Here is a 25830-nt window from a genome sequence, read left to right as displayed (position 1 = left end):
GTTTGTTTTGTAACCCCGTCCCTAACTCCAGCGAGTCCCCGGGACGCGAACCCACACCACAGCGGATTCCGAACACCACCCACAGGCTGGACGCTCACGGCCTTACGGCTGGGTCCCAGGACTCCCAACAGGGCCTCACACCACAGCTGGCCTCATCATTGCCTGCTCCAACCTTAATGTCCAAAGTCGGGAGGCGCCTTTTCTCAATGCCGTCTCACTGCATGGGACTCAGTCTCAACTTTTACGCCAGTAAGTTTAGTCTTTTGAGGCCAGAACGTTTGAAGACATTTCTCGCCGCAGGCAAGCCGCTTACACCTAAATCCAACATCAGGCCCCTGCATAGCTGAATTTCCCTTCACGCGAGAAGTGGACTCGAGAAAGTTGTCAGCCATCTTTTGTGTGGCACTACTTCTGGTTTCTCTTACTCTGCCCATCCTTTATTATGCCGAACTATTTCATGTCTTTACTTCTGAACTTACGCAAGTACTGTAGAGTCACCTTCCAGGCAAAGTCCCTATTTGAAAAGGGAAGAAAAGTTTAGGTGTTCGTCGTTTTTGTCCTTCCTAACGTGGCTGTCTGAGATTGCCGGCGGCCCTGGAAGGGCTTCCGGTTTCCCGGCAGGCCTTGGTGGGGCTGAACTTCCGGCCTCACGACACAGGGGCGGGGCGGTCCCTTCGGTCTCTGCCGCGGTGTTCGCGAGCGCCGCAGCCATGTCTTATCCGGCTGATGACTACGAGTCCGAGGTAACCTGGGCCTAAGCGTGTGCTGGGCTCCGCGGTGGGGGCAGGGCTCTCTGGATGCTGGGCTCCGCGGCGAGCCGGTGTCCGGGCCTCCCCGGGAGCCCCGGCGGGCCGACCAGGTCCGGTCCGCCTCCCCGCCTGCGCGGCCCGCGTGCTGCCGGCTCCTCGTCAGTCCTGTCTCTGCCCGCCCACTTCGCGGCGCCGGTCCCCTCGTCCTCTCCTTTCCCAAGACCCGGGACGGAAGCTAGTTATGGGGTTCTGTGTTTCTGTAACTGAGCTTTTCTCGTGGTCTGGGCTCCGTCTGGTCAAACCCCGCTGATTCCCACGGCCTCTCGTGCTTTGCTTACCTTATTGCACCCGTAACGTTGTGTTGTCATTGTCTGTTTTTCCTTTTCTTGCAGGCGTGTGAGGTCCTCAAAGGCAGGGACTATGTCTTACCCACTTTTGTATCTTCAGTAACCTGTTTGGCACATAGGCCCTAGAAAGAGCGTTTTGGATTCACGATTTGGTGACTTTTGTTGTCTTTGTCTCTTTCGTTAACAGGCTGCCTATGATCCTTATGCTTACCCGGGCGACTATGATATGCATACAGGTGAGACCACTGGCTTGGCTGGCTAGCTGGGCACTTGTAGGGACTGGCACCTTTGTTAATGTCTTGGAACAGCTATGACGCGCACCTGTTTAAAACTGCTTCTTGATGGTCCAGGTTTGGAGTCGGTTGTTAGCTCTCAGCAGAAGGGTGATATAAAGCCTAATAAACCAGGCCTTTTTCATGGTCCACCTCAAAGTCTCAGAAGAGAGGGGTTGCTATCCTGGCTGTGGTTTCCTTGTTTAAACTATTAGCCGAAGAAGAAAAGCTTGTTGTGAAAAATTAAAGTGATTCAAACGAAGTCCAAATGGACTCTCTTTGGAAGGTATTTGAGGTTTCCTGAAATGTCATAGGGACATGGCTTGACTTAGCACTTGCACTGTGCTGGGCGCTTTGTGTGAAGTATTGCATTTAGTCCTTACAACAGTTCTATAAAGTACGTAAATTAATGTGATGTCCATTTTACAGATGAGAAAAGTGAACACAGAGAAGTTTAGTAACTTGCATTGGGTCATAGAGGTAGAAAATGGCAATCATTCATTCAAAAAGTATTAAGTGCCTCCTACTTACTCCCCCTTCCCACGGTCTTCCAGTCTTCCTCTCTCTTCTGACGTACCCTAACTATTTTAGGTTCTGAGGGTACAAGATAGACAAGGTTCTTGCCCTCGTAGACTTTAGATTCTCGTTGGGGAAACATAAGAAGTAAACAAATAACTTTGAGTAGTGGTAAATGTTCTAAAGAAGGTGATGAGGTTGGGAGTGACTTGAGGAGGATACATCTCTGAGTGTTTAAAACGGAATTATATCCGATTTTATAGACTTTAGTTTGGGGGATGGGATTGCCCTTTTCCTACGTCATCCATCTGGGTTTGAAAGCACGTTGTAAAGTATTATATCCAACCTCTAGGAGATCCAAAGCAGGATCTGGCTTACGAACGTCAGTATGAACAGCAGACCTATCAGGTGATCCCCGAAGTGATCAAAAACTTCATCCAGTATTTCCACAAAACCGTCTCGGATTTGATTGACCAGAAGGTGTATGAGCTACAGGCCAGTCGTGTCTCCAGTGATGTCATTGACCAGAAAGTGTATGAGATCCAGGACATCTATGAAAACAGGTACTAGCTGTTGGCTGAAATAACCTCTTTTTGGGTGGGACTGGCTTAGTGATGCTGCCCCTAAAAAGGGGTGATGTTTAATCATTTTTCTGTAAAGAGAGTGCCCAAGGGTTTTCTGTCATTTCTTGGGGCTAGGGACGTGCTATTTTGTTGGTCTCTGTATCCCCAGAACGTGTACAAGGCCTAAAATAATGTCACTATCAATAATTACAATAGCAATTAGTGTGTATAATCAGTATGTATCAGGCAATGTTTAGATTGCTTTTCCCGTATTTTCTCGTTTACTTTTCACAGTAGCCCTATGAAGTAGGTACAGTAGCCTCCCCTTATCCACACTTTTTTGTGGTTTCAGTTACCTGCAGTCAGCTGTGGCCCCAGAACATTAAATGGAAAACTCCAGAAATAAACAATTCATAAGTTTAAAATTGCATGCCATTCTGAGTAGCTTGATGAAATCTCGCACTCTCCCTCCTGGGACGCGAATCGTCCCTTTGTCCAGTGTGTCCACGTTGTATATGCTACCTGCCTGTTAGTTACTTCGTAGCTTCCTTATCACAGTACTTGTACTCAGTTAACTCCTGTTTTACTTAATGGCGCCAAAATGCAAGAGTAGTGATGTTGGCAATCCAGATGTGCCAAAGAGAAGCCGTAAAGTGCTTTAAGTGAAAGTACAAAAGTTCTTGATTTGAGGAAAGAAAAAAAACTCGTATACTGAGGTTGCTAAGATCTATAGTAAATTTTATTACAGTGTATTGTTAGAATTTTTCTGTTTTATTCTTTGTTCTCATCATTAATCTCTTAATGTGCCTAATATGTAAAGCAGACTTTATCATAGGTAGGCATATGTAGGAAAAAAGTACAGTATACATCGGGTTGGTGCTGTCTGCGGTTTCAGGCATCTGCTGGGAGTCTCGGAACATATCCCCTGCGGATAAGGGGGACTACTGTACTAGTGTTTTCCTCTGTTTTTTAAAGATTGGCACTTGTGCTAACAACTGTTGCCAATCTTCTTTTTTTTTCTTTTACCCTGCTTTTTCTCCCCAAATCCCCCTAATACATAGTTGTATATTTTAGTTGTGGGTCCTTCTAGTTGTGGCATGTGGGACGCCGCCCCAACATGGCTTAATGAGCGGTGCCATGTCCGTGCCCAGGATCTGAACCACTGAAACCCTGGGCTGCCGAAGTGGAGCGTGCGAACTTAACCACTCAGCCACGGGGCCCCTGTTTTCCTCATTTTACAGATGAAGAAACAAGGCACAGAAAGGATGGGTCACAGAGCTAGTTAAGTGGGTGTGCTGAGTTTTGAACCTGCACAGTCTGACACTGGAGCCTCATTTCTGGACTGTGCTCTACAGCTTTTCAGTGCATAACAGGGTGAGCCAAGCTTTGAGTGGTTGCTTCTGGTTTTGAGGGGACTGCCCTTGTAAAATGGGCATTAGAGAAGGGACAGGCCAGTCAGGGTTGAGATAGTCAGGAAAGACTTCACCAAAGAAGTAGAATTTCTACAAATAGCAAATAGCTAAAGGCCTGCTGGGTCAGTGACTAGGAGTTAACCTCTGGCCTGTGTTTCCTTCATCCTCCAGGTCTTTCTGGTTAGAAGTATATAGAGCAGTGCTGTCCAATAGAAATAATGCTTACCTGATGTAATTAGAATTTTTTCATCAGCTACATTTTTGAAAGCATAACAGGTGAAATTAATTTTAACGGTTTATTTAATCCAATATATCTAAAATATTTCCGCGTATAATGAGTATTAAACTTTATTTTTTTGAGGAAGATTAGCCCTGAGCTAACATCTGCTACCAGTTCTCTTTTTGCTGAGGAAGACTGGCCCTGAGCTAACATCCGTGCCCACCTTCCTCCACTTTATATGTGGGACGCCTACCACAGCATGGTGTGCCAAACGGTGCCATGTCTGCACCCGGCATCCGAACTGGCGAACCCTGGGCCCCTGAAGTGGAACGTGTGAACTTAACCGCTGCGCCACTGGGCCAGCCCCAGTATTAAACTATTAATGATATATTTTACTTTTTCTTTGTACTAAGTCTTTTCAATCCCATATTTTACATTTATAGCACATCTTAATTTGTGTGCACAAGAAATACTTGATCTTTTTAGGTTTCATAACATTTACAATTGGAAAAGTAGATTCATATACCCGATTTGTTCCAAATATACTTTAAAGTTTTCCAATAACTGAGTTAAGTATTGTTTTTTAAATTTAATTAAAATTACCTAAAATATGAAACTCGATTGTTTAGTCACATGTGGGCCATGGCTACTGTATTGGACAGTACAGGCAGATAGAGACAGCAGTCGAAGCCAGGCTTGTGGCAGATGTGTCCCTAGGAGAATGTGGGTGAGAATGGCTGGCATCTTGGGAAATACGTTCCTGTGGGGCTGTGGGCAAAGAAGGAGGAAACAGTAAAGGAGACAGCAGAAAGTGTAAATGAGCAAAGAGAAGTCTCAGAAAAATAGGCAGTAAATCAGCAGAAAGAAGGGTCACAGAAAGCAGAGGGAAGAGACTTTGAGGAAGGGAATGGTCAGCAGATATTAGCTGTCCAGCAAGGTGGAGATGAGAAAGGCGCTGGTTGAATTTGGTGTTTTAGCAGGTCCTTGGTAACCTCAGCAAGGTCAGTTTCAGTGGAGTGGTAGAGGCAGAAGCCAGGTGACGCTGAGGCAAGAAATGGGGGTTGAGGAAAGGGAATTGGTAAGTGTAGAGGACTCATGGGCTCCTTGAGACGCTTTCTGTTCTGTATGTTGAAGGGGGACTTGAGCATTTTCCATGCTGCACTGAGAGCCGAAGAGGAGGGGAAGGTGGGACTTGGAGAGTGGGGAGGTTGAAAGGAACAGAAACCTCTTGCAGGGTTGGGCAGCATCTTGGGCAGCAGCGTTTGGCTTGGATGCCCTAGGTCCGTTGTGGCATGAGACAACACACTGACTGCGCGTCCGTGTTTGGAGAGGAGGTGTAGGCACAGAGCTCCAGCAAGTGGCCACAGGACTGCTAAGGGAGAGGGGTGGGAGTGTCTAAAAAGTAGTTCTCAAATCTGGGGACAGCAAGCTGTTAAATATGGTTGGAGTCCATGATACAGGGCAGGGGACGATCCTGAAGAGCTTGGTGGGCGCTTAACTGAGAGAAAAGGAGTGTTCTACATATTAAGAAAGGTTGTCTGAGGTGCAGAGTTGGGTTGAGGAAAGTTGTAGACTTGGAAGGCTCTGACCTTGGCTCTGTTTCTGTGACATCTTCTCCTTTCTGAACCTGAGTCCTTCTCTGTAAAATGTGAGGGTTGCTTTCCTCTGGTCCTTCCTCTTTTGGAGTTCTAGAATTTTTCTTCTTGGTTTTCAGCTGGACCAAGCTGACAGAAAGATTCTTCAAGAATACACCTTGGCCTGAGGCTGAAGCCATTGCTCCACAGGTTGGCAACGGTAGGTGTGAGCTCTTTGTGTCCTGTGTGCTGGATGGGATCCTGTGACAGGGCATCATGGAAAGCTTGGTGATCTGTGTCTGTTTCGTTCACCCTTTTATTTCTCCAGGGCTTGGTATGTAGTAAATCCTTAGTAAATAACTTGTTGAATGAAGGCTGAATCATTGAAGAGGACAGATCTCTCACGTGACGAAAGCAGAAATCGAGATCTTGGTCCTGATTTGTTTCTACTGCCTCTGTGATTTGGGGGTGGTTATGGTCACTCTGGAATGGGCTCTCTAGCCTCCTCCTACCTTTCATTTTCTGCTGGGATCTGTTATATATGCTGTGAAGTAGGAGGATCCAACTTCATCCTTTTGTATGTGGATATCCAGCTCTCCCAGCACCAGTTTTTGAAAAGATCAATCCTTTCCCATTGAATTGTCTTGGCACCTTGTCGAAATTGGTTATCATGTGAGTGTAAGGGATCAGCTTGTCAATTTCTGCAAAGAAGCCAGCTGGGATTTTGATAGGGATTGTGTTAATTTGAAGACGAATTTGGGGGACTATTGCCATCTTAACAACATTAAGTCCAATCCATGGACACAGGATGTCTTTCCATTTATTTAGGTCCTCAGTTTCTTTCAACAGTGTTTTGTAGTCTTAAATGTATGAATCTTTTGTCATAGCTAACATTTTTTTTTGATGTAGTTTTTGTTTCTGTTTCTTCTCCCCAAAGCTCTAGTACTTGGTTGTAGGTCCTAGTTGTAGGTCATTCTGGTTCTTCTATGTGGGACGCCACCACAGCATGTCCTGATGAGCAGTGTGTAGGTCCGCACCCAGGATCTGAACTGGTGAACCCTGGGCTGCTGAAGCGGAGTGCATGAACTTAACCACTCGGCCATGGGGCCGGCCCCCTAGCCAACATTTTTGCACCCTTATTACTTTATTATCAGTATCATTATCATTACGTAGGTTTAGAATTTCTGAAAGAAATGTTATGTTGCTCAGACTTTATTCTGTGTTTAATATAGAACCTATATTATAGAGCCTGTTTGCCTGTAAAGAATGTAATATTGTGTATGTTAAGAACAACAGGAGTCCCATAAGACATATTTTGACACAGGTGGGGATTCACAGGACTCCGTATAAAGGAGATTTGGTAGAAGATGCCCTCCGCACTTGCTTCAGCAGTTCTGCAGTCTCTCTCTGGAGCCGTCTAGTGTTACCATTTTCTTGTTTATCCTTCCCATTATTCTCTATGCATATGTAAGCAAATAGGAATGACTCTTTTGTTCCTTTTTTACATAGACTAATTGCCCCTTTCTTTCCATTTTTAAAATTTATTATATTTTTGGAGAGTATTGTGCATCTCCAGGATTCCTAAGGCCACCCCCAGGTTTGATGGTTTGCTAAGAGGACTCACAGGACTCAGTGTCTAGTTGTACCCACAGTTGTGAGCGTTTACAGCAAAAGAATACAGAGCAAAATCAGCAGAGGGAAAAAGCGCCTGCAGTGAAATCCAGAGGGAAGCAGGCGCAAGTTTCCAACAGTCCTCTCCCGTGGAGGCTCACGGGTTGCACTTAATGCCTCGGGCAAGGAATTGTGGCAACATGTGTGAAAAATTGTCTACCAGAGAAGCTTATTACCGACTCTGTGTCCACGGGGTTGGCGGCTGGTGATGTAGGCGCACCCTCTGCCTAGCATGCACCGAAATTCCAGATTCCCAGAAAGGAAAGCGGGTGTTCAGCCTAAACCACGTTTGCACACACAGTTTAGGCACAGCAGAACACCCTTATCAGGGTGGTGGGAGCCCTCCTGGAATCTAGGTTCCCAGATGCCAGACAGGGACCCACTTTACTAGCAGGCCTTTCCAAGGATAGCAGTCTCAGGCCTGCTTTGTTAACTCTTTTCTGCATAACATCAGTACCCAAAGAGATGCCTTTTTTTCCCCTCCTTTCTTTTTAACACTTGTATCGTATTATTGGGCTAAATTCCTTAAAATAGGATTTCTAAGTCCAAGATACCCATGTGTTTGCAATTTTGATAGATAGTGTCATATTGCCTTCTATGGAGCTATTACTATTTATGTGCTGGTTTATTTAAGCAGATATGTGGCAAGAGTCTCTAAATGGCGAGGGGAAATGGGTCTGAATGAGATTAAGATGAGGTTGACAGAGTAAAGTGAGAAATGAATTTTCTTGTTGCGTGTATTCTTGGGGTGTAAGCATTGGAGTTTAGATGTTGTTTAGTCTCTGAAATCACATTTATCCCTTCAACTCTCCTCAAAGGGCTAAAACTTCCAGAAGATGCTAGTTTTGTGGATTGCTAAAGCACTCCTCTGCCATCTCTTTCAGATGCTGTCTTCCTGATTTTGTACAAAGAATTATACTACAGGCACATATATGCCAAAGTCAGTGTGAGTATCTAAATGTTGCTGTCAGTTTTTTAAACTCTGCTATTTTTGTCCCTGGAACACAGTCGTTCGTTTATATTGGTTCGGTGCCCAAGAGTGGTTGGCATGTTTTCTGAGCGTTCTTTTAAGAAATGACAGAGGGAATGATCAAACCCAGAAAGCTGGATATCTGTTGCAGACAAACAGTAACACTGCATGGCATGTCTCTCCTTTTTAATCTCTCTGTCCCCACAGTTCTTGACTGGGCCCTTACCACGTGCACTGGGTTGCAGGCCACCATCCCGATAGTGTGTTCCCAAGCACCTTCCTCTGCCTCTGCCTGCGGTGCCCTTGCTTCTTCCTTCAGTGCATTGCTCTTGAGCCTCCTGCCCTCTGAACTGTGCATAAATCTGTCACGATGTGCCGAACGCAAAGCTGGGCACTTGGCACACATCTACACATCTATGATCCTTACAGTGATCCTGCAAAGCAGGCAAACCGACGTGCAAAGGGTTGGTTTTTCTCAAATTCAACCAGCAGGTGGCAAAACTCCTTGGACCCAGGCCTGTCTTATTGTGACACCGTTGTTCTTTCTACCACATTCCTCCAACTTCGGGCATTTGCTCAATTATTCTCTTCCTGATTTCTAAATTTTAGAGTGCCCTAAATCTCGTAAGATACCATCTGTACTATTTATATACACCAGTGACTTCATAATCTCTATCTTTAGGCTCAATTTCTCCAAATCCAGACTTGTATATCCACTTGCCTGCTCAGCATCTCCTCTTGGCTGTCTGATAGTCATCTCTAGTTTAATATGCCCAAAACAGAACTCTTATTTTCCCTCTAAACCTGTTCTTCATCTCACTAAATGACACCACCATTCACTCAGTTACTTGGGCTGAAAACCTTGGTGTCATTCTTGACATTTCTCTTGCTGCTATGCCACTTCGAGGCATCATCATCTCTTGCCTGAACTACTGCATAGCCACTCACCTGGTCTGAGTTTTCACTCTTGTCCAGTTAAGATTAATCTCAACCTAGGGACTAGCATGAGCCTTGTGAAACGTAGTCTCATCAAGTCGCTCCTTTCCTCACAGTCCTATCAAGACTTCCCGTCATACTTAGAATAAAATCCCAAGTCTTAGTCATGGTCCTGCTTGATCTGGCCCCTGCCTCCCTTCTCAGTCTCTTTTCCCACAGCTTTCCCCTTCCTTGGGCTCCTTGCCATGCTCTGTGGCACTTCAGAGCACATAGCACTATCCAGTGTGTTACTTATTTCTTTGGTTTTGTTTGCCTCCCCCACTAGACGGTGATCTCCCCCAGGGCACGGACTTGATCTTGTTCACTGCTGTAATCTGGTGCCTGATCCTTGACGGAGACACGTTAATTGTTGGAGCTTGTGTGTGCATGTGTACATGAAGGAAACTGGCCCCACAATCTCGCCTTAAGAGTGTTCCACTTACGAAGGTCCCAGCTTCTCACAGTTACTCATTTCTCGTCTCCTGAGGACCACTTGACCTGATTAGAGCTCCTGCCTTGGCACAGGAACCATCATCGGTGGTGGTAGCTGGAGGAGTTCCTGTTGCTAAATGCAGGGGGCCATATGTTTCTGGCATCCCAGTGAGAGCTCTGACTGCCTTGGCTGATAGAAAGTAAAGGTTCCCTCCTGCCGTTACTGCCGTGGCTCAGGTGCTTTGTGGGCTAGGCCAAGAATCTGGCAGCCTGTGTAACATGGCTGCTTTGCGAAGGCCATGGCATCAGAGCCTGCAGGGTAGCTGCTTCCTCTCATTTTCCCTCTGGTCTGTGGATCAAGATTCAGCACAAGTTTATTGATCCCATAACCTCTTTGCCAGCTACTTTGGGGGTACTTTCATATACACAATGAATTTTAAAACCCTGGGCAGGGGCGGGGAGGGGGGTAGATTTTTCATCGAAAGAGCATTTTCTATATTAGGCATTGAATCTGCATAGTCTCATTTTACAAAGGGATTAAATATCTTTTCAGAACCCCACAGTTAGTAAGCTGTGGGGCTAAAACTCCGAAGCACTGTTCTTTCTGTTCCATCACAGATAACACCACTTGTCATGTTGTTCCCCAGCTCAGGAACCTGCAGTGATTTTCGGGTGCCAGCAACATACAGTTTAGATTGGGGGTCAGCATCCTTCTGTGTAAAGGGCCAGGTTGTAAGTATTTTTGGCTGTGAGGGCCGGAATGGTCTCTATCAAATCTATTCAGCTGTGCCCATATAGCAGCCATAGACAGTGAGTATGCATGGCTGTGTCCAAGTTAAGCTTTTTATTTACAAAAACAAGTGATGGTGGGTTTCCGGACGCCCTGGACTGGAATCTCATTTGGCACTGAAAGACCTCTACGTTCCAGGCTGTTCTTGTCCACTGTAGCCCACTGTAGTGTTGTCTGCTCTCACCCTGCAACCTTTAAGCGCCGTGCTTTCAGCTCTCTGCCTTCATCAGTACTGTTTTCCTGAAACAGCTTCCCGCCTCTCCTCTCCTTCACCAGCCCTGCATGGCTGTTCTCTGACTGTCAGTTAAGGTTGTTGCCCTAAAACCTGACTGTTGTGGGGGGGTGTTCAGTGCCCCTTTGAGCTGCTGTAGCACTTACTGTCCTTCCTCTCACTTGATGCTCTTTGCATACTAAGGAGAGAGCAGAGATCGACTCATGTATTTGTTTTCACTAGTCATGTTAGGCCATGAATAAAACACCTTTTTTTTTTAGTTAAAGGATAATTGACATAAAATATCCTTAGTTTCTGGCATGCATCATAGTAATTTGATATTTATATACATTATGAAATGATCAGCATGATAAGTCTACTTACCATCTGTCACCGTAAAAATACATTGAAGTTGAGTATCTGTGTCCTGATGTTACTGTTCTCTTTACAGGGAGGACCCTCCTTGGAACAGAGGTTTGAATCCTATTACAACTACTGCAATCTCTTCAACTACATTCTTAGTGAGTCTGAGGTTTGGCCGAGGGGTGAGGTTATCATGAGGTGTAGTGTTGGCCTCCAGCTCTTTTTAGCAGAATTTTAATGTGCAGGTGGGAAGAGGGGAAGTCTTGTGATTCATAGTCCTTAAGAGAGAAACTTAGAAAAGGTGTTCTACAACTTACTGAACGGGCACACTCACTGCTTTGAGTCTAACTTTACTGTGATCTCTTGCACAGATGCTGATGGTCCTGCTCCCCTTGAACTGCCCAACCAGTGGCTCTGGGATATCATCGATGAGTTCATCTATCAGGTATCTGACCAGCCTTGGCCTAATCTGAAATAACTGGTCCAAACTAGGAGCGGTTGTTACCATTGTTTGTGTTGTTACAAAGATGCACGGAGGGGCTGCCCCGTGGCATAGTGGTTAAGTTTGTGCGCTCTGCTTCAGTGGCCCGGGGTTCGCAGGTTCCAGTTCTGGGCGCAGACCTACACATGCCTCACCGAGACATGCTGTAGTGGCGTCCCATATAGAAAATAGAGGAGGATTGGTGCAGATGTTAGCTCAGGGACAGTCTTCCTCACCAAAAACCAAAAAGATATATGGTATAAAAATGTGTCCATCGTAGTGTGAAATGTCCCATGGTGGAGGACTCCCAAGTCATGGTTTTCTGAAGAGCCAGTGAGGCTTAAGAGCTCCAGATAGGAACTTGGAAGTGAGGAGAGTAGAACTTCGGGCTCTCACCAAGTTCTTACTTGACCTGGAGAGATGGTCTGACAGGGAGAATGCAGGCCTCATAGGCTTTGGAGTCAGTCAGAAGTGGGTGCTGGTGTGGGGGCTGCCACCTGGCAGCTCTGTAACAGTGACATGTATTGAAGCTTTCCGAGCCTCACTTTCCTCACCTACAAAACAAATGTTCTGTGTCTTGATGGTGATAGTGGTTCCTTGAGTATGTGCTAGATCAGAGTGAAACAGCTGTTACTGTCAGAACGGAAATGTCACCTACTGCAGAATGCTGCTGGGGTTTCCACTGTGAACCGTGCTAGATGTAAAAATGCAGCAGTTGGGGCCTGGGGGCGCATGTCCTCTTGCTGTCCGCTAGCCCTGGCCTAGGGCGAGTTGCTTCACCACACTGGGGCTTGGTTCCTCTGCAGCGGAGTCCTGGGAGGAGCACTGGGGTGCTGCGCATGGAGTGCTTAGTGCAGTGCCTGCCACAGGGCTGCACGGGGGATGCCTGGTGTTCATGAGGTCACTGTCATCATCATTCGTCTCCACTTTCTTTTAGCCCAGTTTTACTCTTTAAAAATATAATATAGACTAAAAAACATAAAATGATTGAATTTGGAAAAGTTCACTTTCCCTGTGTTTTACGGAGATGGTCTAGCTCTCAGTGGGTATTTCAGGAGAAATCAGTTTCTGAATAAAACTCTTTGAGGTCCGTGGACCAGAGAGACTTTGTGAATACGAAGTGCTGATAATTGTGATTAGTGAGCTGAGAAAACCTTCCTGGGTTCTTTTTGAAAGAGGCTTCCTGCTCAAGATGACGCTTCACTGCCTTTGTGCAGCGAAGGCGGCAAACCACACTGGCCTTGTCTGCCCCTCTGGCTCCTTGGGTTGTGTCAGCCTCTTGTTTTAGGAGATTGGCAGTCTCATGGACTCAGAGCAAGTCGAGGAGGATCATCCTTCTTAAGATAATCATTAATCCCCTGGGTTTAGCTGCTGCTCTCTTCTTAAGGGGCTTAGAGTGCTCTCACTTCCAAGAAAGACTGACCAGCGAGGGCTGAGCATGATTCCTCCTGCCCAGGTAGATGCGAGGGAGGGAGGGCAGCCTCTTTCCTGCTACTCTTTCATTTATTTTTGATACAAGTAATTTATGAATGTGTTATTACTGATGAAAGATTTTTTCTTTTTCAAACTGCAGATAAAGTAAAAACGTCTTCTTGCCTTGCCTTTGCAGAGGCATCGATTTTTGTCTGGAAAGATACGCACCACATTAATGTTTCTCAGGCATTTACATAAGTGTGTACATATAAAAACACATCATTTAAAAAGTGGTATCGTACTGTATTGTCATTGGTTATGACTTGGAACACTTAGAACTTCTGCACAGAGAATCTGCCTTGCTCTTTCTTGCTCTTTCTGCCTAGTGGATTTCCTTGTGTGTGTTATGCATAGGTCTGTCTCTAGCAATCACTGGAATTGTTGGTGGAAAGATCTGTGGTTTTTACAGTTTTTTAATCTTTGTTTTCCTCCCCAAAGCGGCAGTGCATGGTTGCATATCCTAGTTGTAAGTCCTTCTAGTTCTTCTATGTGAGCCACTGCCACAACGTGGCAACTGATAGACAGGTGGTGTGGTTCCATGACCAGGAAGCAATCCTGGGCCACTGAAGCAGAGAGAGCATTGAACTTTCACTGCTAGGCTGTTAGGGCTGGCTCTAAAATTTTTTAAAATAGCTTTATAGAGTCATAATTAGCAAATAATAAAATATATAGATTTTAAGTGTATAGTTGATGAGATTTGACAAACGTATACACCACCACACTCAAGATACAGAACATTTCAATCACTTTGAATTTTAACATATAGTAATATATTCCCCTCTCAAAAAGGCTGTATCAAATTATACTATTACCATCAGCATTTGATAGCAAGTTCTCTGTACTAGATGTTATCGGTGTGTCTAATTTAAGCAGTGGTAATCTTGGGGCCGGCCCTGTGGCTGAGTGGTTAAGTTTGCGTGCTCCGCTTTGGTGGCCCATGGTTTTGCAGGTTCGGATCCTGGGCGTGGACCTAACACTGTTCATCAGGCTGTGCTCGGGTGGCATCCCACGTGCCATGACTAGAAGGACCCACAACTGAAATACACAACTATGTACTGGGGGGCTTTGGGGACAAGAAGGAAAAATTTTAAAATCAATAAAATAAATAAAAAATAGCTTTCTTAAAAAAAATGATAATCTCATTTTAATTTGCATTTTTCTGATATCTGAAGAAATTGAGCGTTTTCCCTGTTAAGTGACCAGTCCTTTTTTTCTTTGAAATGATCATCAGTATCCTTTGTCCGTTTTTCTATTGAATTATCTTATTGACTTATGAGAATTCCGTCTGTATTCTGGATACTATTCTTTGTTCCCTGTCAATTTGGAAACTTTTTCTCTTGCGCTCTTAGAGGAAGAGGCTATTTTAGAGTTGAAGAGCAATCTTAGGTCATTTAGGATTGAGATTTCTGGGTCACTGCTTTTCAAACCTGCATGCGCACCAGAATCAACCAAGGAACTTTTAAAAATTCTGACTGAGTAGGTAGGTAAGTAGGTCTCTTGCGCTCTTTGGGTGAATGATGGGGCTGGCTTGATGCTGGTCCCAGATAAAACCACTGTCCTCCAAAAATACCTGTGTTATGTCCCCATATGTGCCTTCCACTTGGCCAGGCTGTGGTTGGTACAGAGGTGACTCAGACTGGGTTTCTGTCCCAGGTGAATTGATGGGCAGCTCTGGTAAGCAAGATGCCATCTCCACCGTGTCATCATTCATAATCCTGACCATGGCACGGCAAGGCCAGTGTGAACAGATTTGTTACGGCCACCTGATTCTGGTGGCCAAGTTGACTGCATTGTGAAGGCCAGAGACATTAAGTGACTTTAGGCTGTACTTGACTCCAAATTGAATGTTTTTTTCAAAAACTACCTCTCATCTTAGAGATTTTTACTTAGCTGTGGAATGAGTAACATATTCAGTAATGAACAAAATTCACAGCTTAATCAAAGATAGCTGTGAAAAAACAAGTAGTGTATAGAACGATTTAGCATGAGAACTAGTAGTCTCACTCTCACCTTCTCTGGTCCAGAGCCCCGGGCATCGCCTCATCTTCGGGGTTGTGTGCTTGGGCTGGCACTGAGTTTTGCACCTGCTGCATCTTTGCCTTCTCCCTCAACAGTTCCAGTCATTTAGTCAGTACCGCTGTAAGACCGCCAAGAAGTCAGAGGAGGAGATTGACTTTCTTCGTTCCAATCCCAAAATCTGGAATGTTCACAGTGTCCTCAATGTCCTTCATTCCCTCGTAGACAAGTCCAACATCAACCGGCAGTTGGAGGTGTACACAAGTGGAGGTGAGTGCTGCTTGCCGTCTGTTCCAGGTGGACAGAGGCTGCGGGAGTCGTCCTCTCAGGCTGCTCCTCTGTGGTGTTGGCCGTGAGCGGTAGCCGGGGCTGCTGTCAGGGGCTCCTGGCCCTGGCGGTCTGTTGGCTGACAGGCTGGTCCAGCATTTCTGCGATCTGCATGTGTAAACATTTCTACTGTGTCTCCAGGGCCTTTGTTTAGATAAGCACTTCTCAAACTTCTGGGTGTCGGGACCATGTTACACTTTTAAAAGACTGAAAATCACAAAGTTTGTGTAACAAATTTTTCAGTGAGAAGAGTGGTGTTTTTGCAGATCTCTTTAGCGTCCGGTTTCTTGAAAGAGAGCTGGGTTCTCCTGCTGCTGCTGCCCTCAGTCAGTTGAAACATTCTGCTTTGGTTGACGTACGTGAGGGACATGTGGCCTCAGGTACTAAGCTGGGAAAGGGAGGAGCATCTTACCAGCCTTTTCAGGTAGTGCCATGTTCTCCTTTGATACCACATCAGAGCTTGACAAGCAGTAGTTTCGTGCAGGGTGGTTGCAGTGAGGAATCTGAAACCTCATCAGTGAACTTCTGCTGTGTTCAACGGTCACACACTGCTTAATGACAGGAGTACCTTCTGTGAGAAATGCGTCGTTAGGCCATGTCGTTGTGGTGCAAACGTCATCAGGTGTGCTTAGACAAACCCAGATGCTATAGCCTGCCCCACTCCTAGGCCTTATGGTGCTGGTCTTATGGGACCACCGCCGGATACGTGGTCCACCGTTGATTGAGACGTGGTCATGCGGCCCATGACTGCATTAAAGTTGATTGGTCTGTCCTGCAGCCTGAATGTGTCTTCTACCCATGCATGATTTTGTAAAATACTGGTTCACCGAGTTATAAAGATTTTCTGAATATTGACACATTTTTATTATACAGTTTTTACTTTTTTAAATTTTTTATTTACTTTTTTTGAAGTTTTTTTTTTTATCTACAGTTTTTAAAAACCACTTCTGTTATTTTTGCCATCAGCCTCGTCAGGTAAGTCTTTATTTGGAAGCTGTTGAGCTCATAGTGGCAGATAGATGTTTTATAAAATTCTGATTTTTGCTTAAAAGCTAAAATTTTCATTGGCAGCAAATAGCAGTTTTCTTCATTGAAGTGTAACAGGCTCACTTAGTTGATTTGTCAGAAAATGTCTGCTTAATACTCAAATCTAAATAACCATCGTTTGTGTGTCAGTCATTCAGGTAAAAATATTGTTTTGTGGGGAAAGTGGCTGGTTCTTTTGCTGCAAGTCTGTGGTGGTTAAGAATACAATAACTGCTAGTACAGTTTGATGGCACTGCCCGAGTTATGCTAAGTTGCCAGTAGTTTTGCCCAGCATTGTTTTTGCATCATTAGGGCAAATGTCAACTCAGTGAGAAAAGCAAATAGCATCTTAATGTTATTAGGAAAACAGCTTTGATTTCATGGATTTCCTGAAAGGCGGGGCCTTGATGAGTAACCGTTACTGATAAGAGGGGCTCTCGTATTCTCAAGTTTGTTGGAAATGTCGACCCCAGTGATCATTGTATTGCAAAGGAAAGGACCGTAGCCCAGGAGTCAGCCTTCAGGAGGGAAGAGCGCTCCGGAGAAGAGCAGTTTCCAGCACAGCTGTCTACCATTTCAGAGCACAGATCCAGCCAGCGTGATAGGCACGTTCCTTCAGGGAGATGGTCGTCAGACTGACACACGCACAGCATTCCTTCATGTGATCCTGGCCCTGTAGGCAGGGCAGTGGTCCCATCTTCAGAGGGTACATCCTCTGCCGTAGTTAAAGCAGACGGACAGTGTGTGACAGGTCGTAAGTTAGGCTTCTTCATTTAAATAAAGCTCAGGCCAAATCAGCTTCAAACCGGAAGGCTTCCGCATGTACTTGAAAATATAAAAAATTTTTTTATATCATAACCCCCTCTCCCCCCAGCAAAAAGCTGTCATCCTCTGCGCAACTATTGGTAAATTTAAGATTTGCGTAAGGCCAGGCGTGCTGTTTCCTCTTCTTTCCAAGGCAGAGTTGTTGCAGGAAGGAAGCTTTGGAGGCTGGTGGCAGGGGAAGAGCTTGCTGAATGACGTTCCAGGGCCGGGCTTGCCTGCCTTCACCTGCTGCAGCTGAGCATTCAGTGTCTGTCTCTCTCAGGTGACCCCGAGAGTGTGGCTGGGGAGTATGGACGGCACTCCCTCTACAAGATGCTTGGCTACTTCAGCCTGGTGGGGCTTCTGCGTCTGCACTCCCTGTTGGGCGATTACTACCAGGCCATCAAGGTGCTGGAGAACATTGAACTGAACAAGAAGGTAATTACTGGTTCCCCCGCCCACCTTCCTGGAGCCAGAAAGTCTGTCTGCTTCTAGAGAACCTCTGATCTCTCAGGACAAACTTCAGGAAGGAGGAGGAGGACCCTTCCCCAGGCCAGCTGAAAGTTGAGAAAAGAACTGGGGAAAGCATTGCTGTGAAAGTCTGAACCTGGACAAGGTAGTTTCTCTCTGCTGCTTAATAACACTTAGCATATTCAGCAGTCGTTTGGTTCTCTTCCAGACGATAACGGCAGGTTTCACTCTTCAGGTTTCACTAGTCCTAAAGAATTAAGAGAAGACTTCATTCTAAGATGGCCATGCTATGACTAGCTGTGGTGGTTTTTTCCTCGCCACAGAAAAGTCGGTACCTTTTTATTTGATGTGTGTCTGTCTGTCTTTCTGTCTTCTCTCTCCATTCCTTTATAGTGCTTATTTGAAAAAGCAAGGAGTAGAAAGAAAGCAAGGAAGAATACAAAAACGAGATGTAGAAGGTTTTAGAGCTGAGAGATTTTAGCCCCTCCTGGTCCAGTCCCTTTCTCTTACAGCTAAGAAAATGGAGGCCTCAGGTCACGTAACTCACGATTTGCACTCAGAGCCTCTGACTCCAGAGCCAGGGCTTCCTCCGGGTGTTTCAGGGCCTCTGCAGCGCCTCCACCTCCGCTGACGCCAGGCCCTGCTGACTTTCAGATCCTATCTGGGATGAGTTGGTCTTGGGACTCATGGATGCTTCTCCCACCTCCTTCCGCAGAGCATGTATTCCCGTGTGCCCGAGTGCCAGGTCACCACGTACTATTACGTTGGTTTTGCGTATTTGATGATGCGTCGCTATCAGGATGCCATCCGCGTCTTTGCCAACATCCTCCTCTACATCCAGAGGACCAAGAGCATGTTCCAGAGGACCACATACAAGTATGAGATGGTAAGGGGGCTTCTGACCAGCTGAGCCCTTGACACCTAGGACAACAGTTTTTGGTAAACACCATCCAAAATTTTGCTGTTTTGTGTGCTTTTTCAACACCGTGATTTCTTAATGACTGGCTTACTCTTAAGAGTTTTTTTAGTTATGTCTGTTACCTCAGATTGTTGACAGCTTGACAATGAGGACAGTGCCTTTTGTTTCACTTTTATCCCCCAAGAGTGCCTACATTTATTTATCCAGCAATGATTTGTTGAGTGTTCACTGGGCTGTGGGTGTTTAGCTGAGTGTAAGGTGCGCGGAGAATTGGGAGGAGGTGTTCAGGCAGCGTGAAGGCGTTGGGACGTGGAACTACGGTGATGCAGCAGCACAGTAAGCCATTTTGGCCAGAGGGCAGGAGAGTAGTCGATTCTGGGATAAGCTTCATTACCTGGATAAGGTACTTAGCCTTTGTTCTGTAGGCACTGAGGTGCCATCAGAGGTTTCTAGGTGACTTGATCATAACCAGTGTAGGAGGATTGACCTGCCAGTGATGTGTGGGATGAACTGGAGAGACTGAGACAGAGGTACCAGTAAAGAATCCAGGAGACAACTCAGGAGGACCTGGAACTAGGCCAGAAGTTGAGTAGAGCTAGAGGAAGGATTGGGAGAGACATTGGGAAAGTTAACTGGCTGGTGTAGGACAAAGGGAGAGATCTAAGATCTGTGCAGAGTGTACCTGGGAGGATGGTGGGGCGGTGTTGGCAGTGGGGACCTCAGAAGGTCCGTTGCGTTTGACCCTGCACCCATCTCTCTCCCCCGCCCCCAGATTAACAAGCAGAATGAGCAGATGCACGCGCTGCTGGCCATCGCCCTCACCATGTACCCCATGCGTATAGACGAGAGCATTCACCTCCAGCTGCGGGAGAAATACGGCGACAAGATGCTACGCATGCAGAAAGGTGACCCTCAGGTCTACGAGGAGCTTTTCAGCTACTCCTGCCCCAAATTCCTGTCGCCTGTAGTGCCCAACTACGACAACGTGCACCCCAACTACCACAAGGAGCCCTTCCTGCAGCAGCTGAAGGTGTTTTCTGATGAAGTGCAGCAGCAGGCCCAGCTCTCGACCATCCGCAGCTTCCTCAAGCTCTACACCACCATGCCCGTGGCCAAGCTGGCCGGCTTCCTAGACCTCACCGAGCAGGAGTTCCGCATCCAGCTGCTTGTTTTCAAACACAAGATGAAGAACCTGGTGTGGACCAGTGGCATCTCTGCCCTCGACGGCGAGTTCCAGTCAGCCTCCGAGGTTGACTTCTACATCGATAAGGTATGGCTGCCCCCCGGGCTCGGTTCTCTGGGGCACTCTCTGTTACCCGTTCAGCAAGAAATGTTTCTTAAGCACCACTGTCTTCCAGTCCCTGTTCTGGGCATTTGGGATACATCAGTGAATAAGACCAACAAAGATTTCTGCCCTTGTGCTGATGTTCTACTGTAAAAAAGAATAGGCCGTAAACATTATAATTAAGCAAATCATGTGGTACGTTAGAAGTTGCCAAGTGCTACAGGGTGAGGGTAGTGGTGGTGGAAGGCGCAGGTCTCAGTACTAGGTAAGATGCTCAGGATAGGCTTTGTGGAGAAAGTGAAATTTAAGCCGAGACTTGAAGGAGGTCAGGAAATTAGCCAAGCAGTTATCGGCGGAAGAGCATTCCAGGCAGAGGGAGCAGTCAGAGCAAAGGCCCTGGGGCAGGAGCAAGTGCAGTGTGTTTGAGGGACAGTTGCAGTGTGGCTGGAGTAGCCTGAGAGTGGAGGCTGTGGCAGGAGATGAGGTTGGGGAGGGGGGGGGTGCTTTGTAGACTGTTGGAAGTACTTTAGCGAGTGGGAAGCCGTTGTCCCGACCTGTGCCACCCTAGGTTAGTGCTTCCTGGTTTGAGCTTCATTTGACGGAGTTATCAGTTTGTGCTCTTTTTGTGTCTGCCGTCTTTTGCTCCACATTATATTGAGAGAGTCGCCGTCCAGCATTGTCAGGTGTATTACTCACTTCGTGCTTATTGCTCTGTGATAGTCCAACCTCTCCTGCAGTTATTGACCGCAATTTTTCCGTTCTTATGTTGATGGACATTTGGGTGGTTTTGCCTATTACAGAAGTACACATGTGGTTTTATAGAGTGGCTGTCAATGGTCCAAATAAGGTTTCTTTTTTAAGAGATCCATTCATATGTTGTTCTACATGCACAGTTATTTCTGGAAGGACGCGCAAGCAATATAGTGGTTTTCTCTCAGGAGGAGAGGTGGGCTGAGGAGGTGTTGATTTTCACTGTTGGACTTTAATTTCAAGTTGGACGTTTTAGTCTCTTAATGAGGTTTTTTAAAGAACTAAGTCGTTTTGTTTTCTTAGTGAGTTTTTTCAGACTTAAAATATGCTGGACTGCTAGAATCGTTCTTTCCATGAAATACCATGTCCCCTCTTTGTTTCGCCCACGTGCATACACTCACAAGTAAAGAAAACGTTCTACTCAGACATATTTGGAACCCTGATGTGGACTCACAACAGTCTGTTAAAATCAATAGACTGAATCTTTCATCTCTTCTAGAATATTCTTAGTATCTCTTAGATATTATTTCTGCTCTATTCTCCACATTCTGGAGTTTTTGGTAGACCTCACTCTGTCCTCCATGTCTCTTGAATCCTTCTTCCATTGTTTTGTCTCCTCCATTATGGATCATGTTCTTTTGATCAATCATTCTATCTCTAATTAATCTCTTCAGCTCTATTTCTTGCTTGCTATAATTTTTTTTTTACTCATGGTGCAGCGTTTCCTTGTGCTTGGTTATTTTTTACTACTCATGGTTCGTTGTTCCTGAGACACTGTTGGCGTTCTTTGAAGCCTAGGATGGAGATTCATTCCTTGTTCCTCTAGAAGGGAACTTTTGCCTTGCAAGGTGCCTGGTGATATTATTGGTCTGGGACCACCAGCGATGCAGCTCACAGCCTGTGAGGTCCCTGGACCAGCCAGGCAACAAGCCCAGGCAACGGATTGTCAGAAGAGTTGCCTTGTGTTTCTGAGGTCTTGGGGATGGATCTCTTTTTTCTTTTCTATCCCTGTTCCACTTGGCAACCTTTGCCTGATGTCAGGAGTTGGATGGCAGTTCACTTCTGGCTCACCTTTAGCTTGAGGGTTCAGCCCTTGAAGATCCCAGCATTACAAGGAGGGTCTTCTGTTAGGCTGGCCTGGGTTTGTCCCCGCTGCCCAAGTTTCCCAGAATTAGCAAATGCCCTCAGGGCAGAGGAGGCTTCTGTGCTTTGCTTAGAATGGTTTCTGTTTTCTCTTAAACAGTACTTCCTTCTCTTTTCACCCCTTGATGCTATAAGGAGATTTTAAAAAATTATCCTGCATTTGTAGTTGTTTTCAGGAAGTGTGTTGGTCTAAACATAATACCTTTCTGACTGTTTTTTTAGATATACTTTGCATAACATAAACCTCCCCATTTCGAAGGGTACAATTCCGTGATTAGTATATTCACAACGTTGTGCCACCACCTCCACATCTAATTCCACAACAGAAAGAAACTGCCTACCCATCAGCAGTCGTTCCGAGTCCCCGCGTTCTCCCAGTCCCTGGCAGACCACTCACCTGCTTTCCGTCTCTGTAGATTGGTTTATCCTTGACGTTTCATAGAAATGGAACCATAAACTGTGTGGCCTTTTGTGTTTGGCTTCCTTCATTGTGCATGTTTTCAAGTTTCATCCAGGTCGTAGCATGTGTCAGGACTCTCTTCTTTGCGGCTGAAGAGCGTTCCACTGTATGGATACACCACATTTTGTTTATCCATTCGTTGCCCAGTCGATGGACAGCTGAGCTGTTTTCAGCTTTGGGCTGTTGTGGATGACACTGCTGTGAACATTTGCGTGCAGGGTTTCATGTGAGCATCTTCTCGAGTGCACACCTGGTTGTGGGATTGCTTGGCCAGGTTGGGTACTTTGTTTTTGAAAGCTCATCCTGCTAAACCGAATGCTCTCATTTGGAGTTTATGGCTTTTGGAAGACTTCCTGTTTGGCAGAACGTAGCTCAGAGACTCACCGAAAGTAGAAACACGTCAGTAGTGGCAGTTTTTCAATGTTGTTTAAAATCATGCTTTTAAAAATCAAAACTGTCTCCCCTGCAGTCTCAGGGGAAAGACCTAAATTCCTTTTGAGCTGCTTCTCAGGGCCTGACATACACTCGTCCTTTGGCGGTACAAACCTGCGCGTCCTCTGTCCTCACCTAGTGACCCAGCTGCACGAGTCCTGACTCTCTGGATAGTCTTTGATAAAACACTTCTCAAGAATTAGCAATTTGCTTACTAAAAGAAAAATTTTGCTATCAGGTTATATTCAGGTTAAATTAATATGTTAAAATATTAGTAATATGACTTAGATCGAAAAGGTTTTGATTACATGTGTTTTTTTTAATCATTGTTCCTCTTATTGGTTCTGGTTCATCTTTGGCAAAATGCTGCTTTATGGTTTTTTTGGCTTTTCTTTTTTCATCCTTGACTTGAAAAAAGCCTGTCAAAGAGAGTCAGAAAGTTCTGGAATCTTAACCTAGAGTATGTAGGAGTTTACAAGTGAAGCAGTGTTCAACGAAAGATTTTGGGCAAAAAACCAAAATGTAAAATCTGGATTACTTTGCACTCTTGTCAACAGTGTATGACAATGAAATGCTATTCTAAATGTTTATTGCAAAAGATTCGTGTTCATTCAAAAGACTGGAGAATAAAAGTAAATGAGTTAACAAGAAGAAAATAAAAATCAGCCATCTAGAAAAGAAGAAATTAACTGGTAATGCTCTTCCAGCGTCTGCCCCCCACCCCCGTTAAAGCACTGTAGGGGTGTATCTAGCACTTGGCTTCCTGGTGATTTGCAGGTCCGTAGTGGTTTTGCCTCACTTCTCTGACTCTGCTTTTCCCACAGGACATGATCCACATCGCAGACACCAAGGTCGCCAGGCGCTATGGGGATTTCTTCATCCGGCAGATTCACAAATTTGAGGAGGTGAGAGGTCTGAGAGAGTGGTGTGTGGGCTGGGGACAGAGGTTGGGAACTGGGTGGGGAGTTTTAAATTTTTTATCTCTCATCTGTTTTCAAGAAAGCCTGAAATTGGCCCTTTGAGTTTCTGAGCTAGACTGGCTGGCTGCTTGGGGTTGGGGAGTGGGTCGGGCCTGTTGGAGTTGCTGTGTCAGCCTTCTGGGGAGCATCTCTTTCCAAGATCTCCCTCTGCGGGTGGCCAGCTCTCCTCTCCCTCCCTGGTATTTCCTAATATGGGTGGATTTGCTGCCTGCTCTTAGCCATCACTCCCCATTTGGCAGTTATTCTCCAACTTAGACAGGTCCAGCCAGTTCCTGCAGGCAGAGGACAGGAAGTTCTGCTTTGACAGACTCGGTGCGGTCCGCATCTTGCCCTAGGAGAGGTCTTGTGTGTGAGGCCGAACACACAGCGTGTGGGTTTCTTTGTGGCTGTAGCTGGAGCCATTGTGTCTTGGTGTTTTGAGTCCTCCAGCAGAGGTCACTGCTATGCTGTGGCCCGTGCCACCAGGCTCCTCCTGTGGGATAATAATACAGCCCTGGCAAGTCTAGCCACTCGGAGTCCCTTTCCTGTCTGTAACGTGGGTGGGGCAGTGTGGAGTGTGTGTGTGTTGAGTGTGAAGGGCAGGTGGAAGAACAATCTGCGTGAGTTGTGGGGCCGTATGAGTGTCGGGTGGAGGAGCTAACCTGGTCTTTACGCACACAGTGGACACTCGGGCCACATCAGAGACTCTCCTCCCTGACGTCAGGCTGCCCGGGAGTCGAGCTGGTGATCATGCACACCACAGGAGAAGATTTTGTGAAAACCCCATATGTAACTTTGCTTTTCTTTCTCTTCTAGCTCAATCGAACCCTGAAGAAGATGGGACAGAGACCCTGAGTATGTTCACCCTTGCGTTAGACGGGAACCTATTTTGATGTCACTGTAGGTGGGGAGTGTTTTTACCACCGTGAAGCCTTTACCCAGCTCATCTATCAGCAGGTCAACTGAGTTGAAGTTTGTTTGTATCTCGGACTGAAATGTTTTAAATACGTCTCAGTAAAGGCTCTTGGGAGCCAGAGTTGTCGTCTCATTATTGTTGGGGAGCATCTGTGGATGAGGACAGCGGTGTGTAATTTCCCGTGTGTCGTGATTCTTTCTCCTGATGCATCGGTTTCTGGTGTTTAAGAGTTCTTTAATCCCTGTATTCATGAAGCGCGTTGTGGCCTACGGGACGTTCAGTATCGCGTTTGCACCTCGCAAGAGTCCTGTGAGCTCTCGGTGACCTGCTGTCGTTTGCACGCGTCTTTGTTGGAAGTGCTGGGCCTTGGGGAGGAGCTGCTGCAGACCCCCTCCTGCTAGGAGCTGTGCCGAGAGCAATCCACGTGGGTCGCTTACACCTCACTAATGCGGTTTAGCAGCAGTATCCCTGTTTCGTTGATGAGGAAACGGACTCAGGGAGTTAAGTGACTTGATCAAGGTCACGTAGTTAAAAAGCCAAGAATTGACTCCAAGCTACCACTTTTTTCTACTGTCTTCTGCTGCCCAGGTCTTCGGACTTCTCATGCTGAAAAGCTTGCTTTGTGTTGTGTGCAACCTCTCCCCGGCTCAGTGAGTTCGATACTTCTCCTTGTCTGTCTGCCCCTCCAAGGCCTGTCACAACTGAGCTGTGTCTGTTTTTCACTCTCTCTGCCATCCCTCCCTTAAACACCCATGTGGGATCTGCCATCCTGGGGACTTCTCTGAGACAGCATCTTCTGCACCACAGAACCTAGCAGTCCACATTGTTATCAGAGCCAGTTTCTCATCTTTTCTGACAAAGCAGAGATAATACAGATCTCCAGTAATTGAAAACTTCACTGAAGCTGGTTGTCCTGGGCATCTCACCCGACCTCTCCATCCAGGATTGAATGTTGTTGCAGCCGTAGGAACCGTGTTCAGGAGTAAACCCTCGGAGGCCAGCACACAGGTTGTGTGTTATTTCACTCACTCTGGGGGCTTGGTATCCTGGTTTTCTTGATGAGGATAGTGAGACTCGGGGCAGTTAAATGACTTGTCCAGGGTCAGGTTAGTAGGTAGTGAAGACAAGTGTTTTGTTTCCCAAACTTGTGTTTTTACTTTGGAAAATCCTGCTGTAAGACTGGTGGCAAGAGGTGAAACAGCAATAGATGACACATAAAAATCTCCATGGTGTATGTGTTAGCCCGAAAGCACAGGATGTTTCCTGGAACTTGGAAGGGCTGCTCCAAGTGACAGGGTTGCTG

The 25830-nt window shown here is 46.1% G+C and overlaps 1 protein-coding gene across 2 annotated transcripts; it reads left to right on the top strand.

Moving 5' to 3' along the window:
- The first annotated feature begins 631 nt into the window (after positions 1-631).
- EIF3L (eukaryotic translation initiation factor 3 subunit L) lies at positions 632-24647 on the top strand. 2 transcript variants are annotated; one of them, XM_014851258.3, is made up of 13 exons: positions 632-743; positions 1284-1332; positions 2237-2447; positions 5794-5873; positions 8209-8270; positions 11154-11223; positions 11437-11510; positions 15134-15305; positions 17476-17630; positions 18379-18549; positions 19355-19852; positions 23477-23557; positions 24428-24647. In XM_014851258.3, the coding sequence occupies exons 1-13, from the start codon at positions 711-713 to the stop codon at positions 24464-24466; spliced, it is 1695 nt and encodes a 564-aa protein (XP_014706744.1). In that variant the 5' UTR covers positions 632-710; the 3' UTR covers positions 24467-24647. The 2 variants fall into 2 exon arrangements, with proteins under 2 accessions (XP_014706744.1, XP_070362997.1); XM_070506896.1 differs by lacking the exon at positions 5794-5873 and having other exon boundaries at positions 680-743.
- Positions 24648-25830: the final 1183 nt, after the last annotated feature.

The sequence above is a fragment of the Equus asinus genome, chromosome 4 (assembly GCF_041296235.1).
Source record: "Equus asinus isolate D_3611 breed Donkey chromosome 4, EquAss-T2T_v2, whole genome shotgun sequence".
In the NCBI taxonomy this organism is placed as follows: domain Eukaryota; kingdom Metazoa; phylum Chordata; class Mammalia; order Perissodactyla; family Equidae; genus Equus; species Equus asinus.
This window is presented reverse-complemented; position numbering and strand designations above follow the sequence as displayed.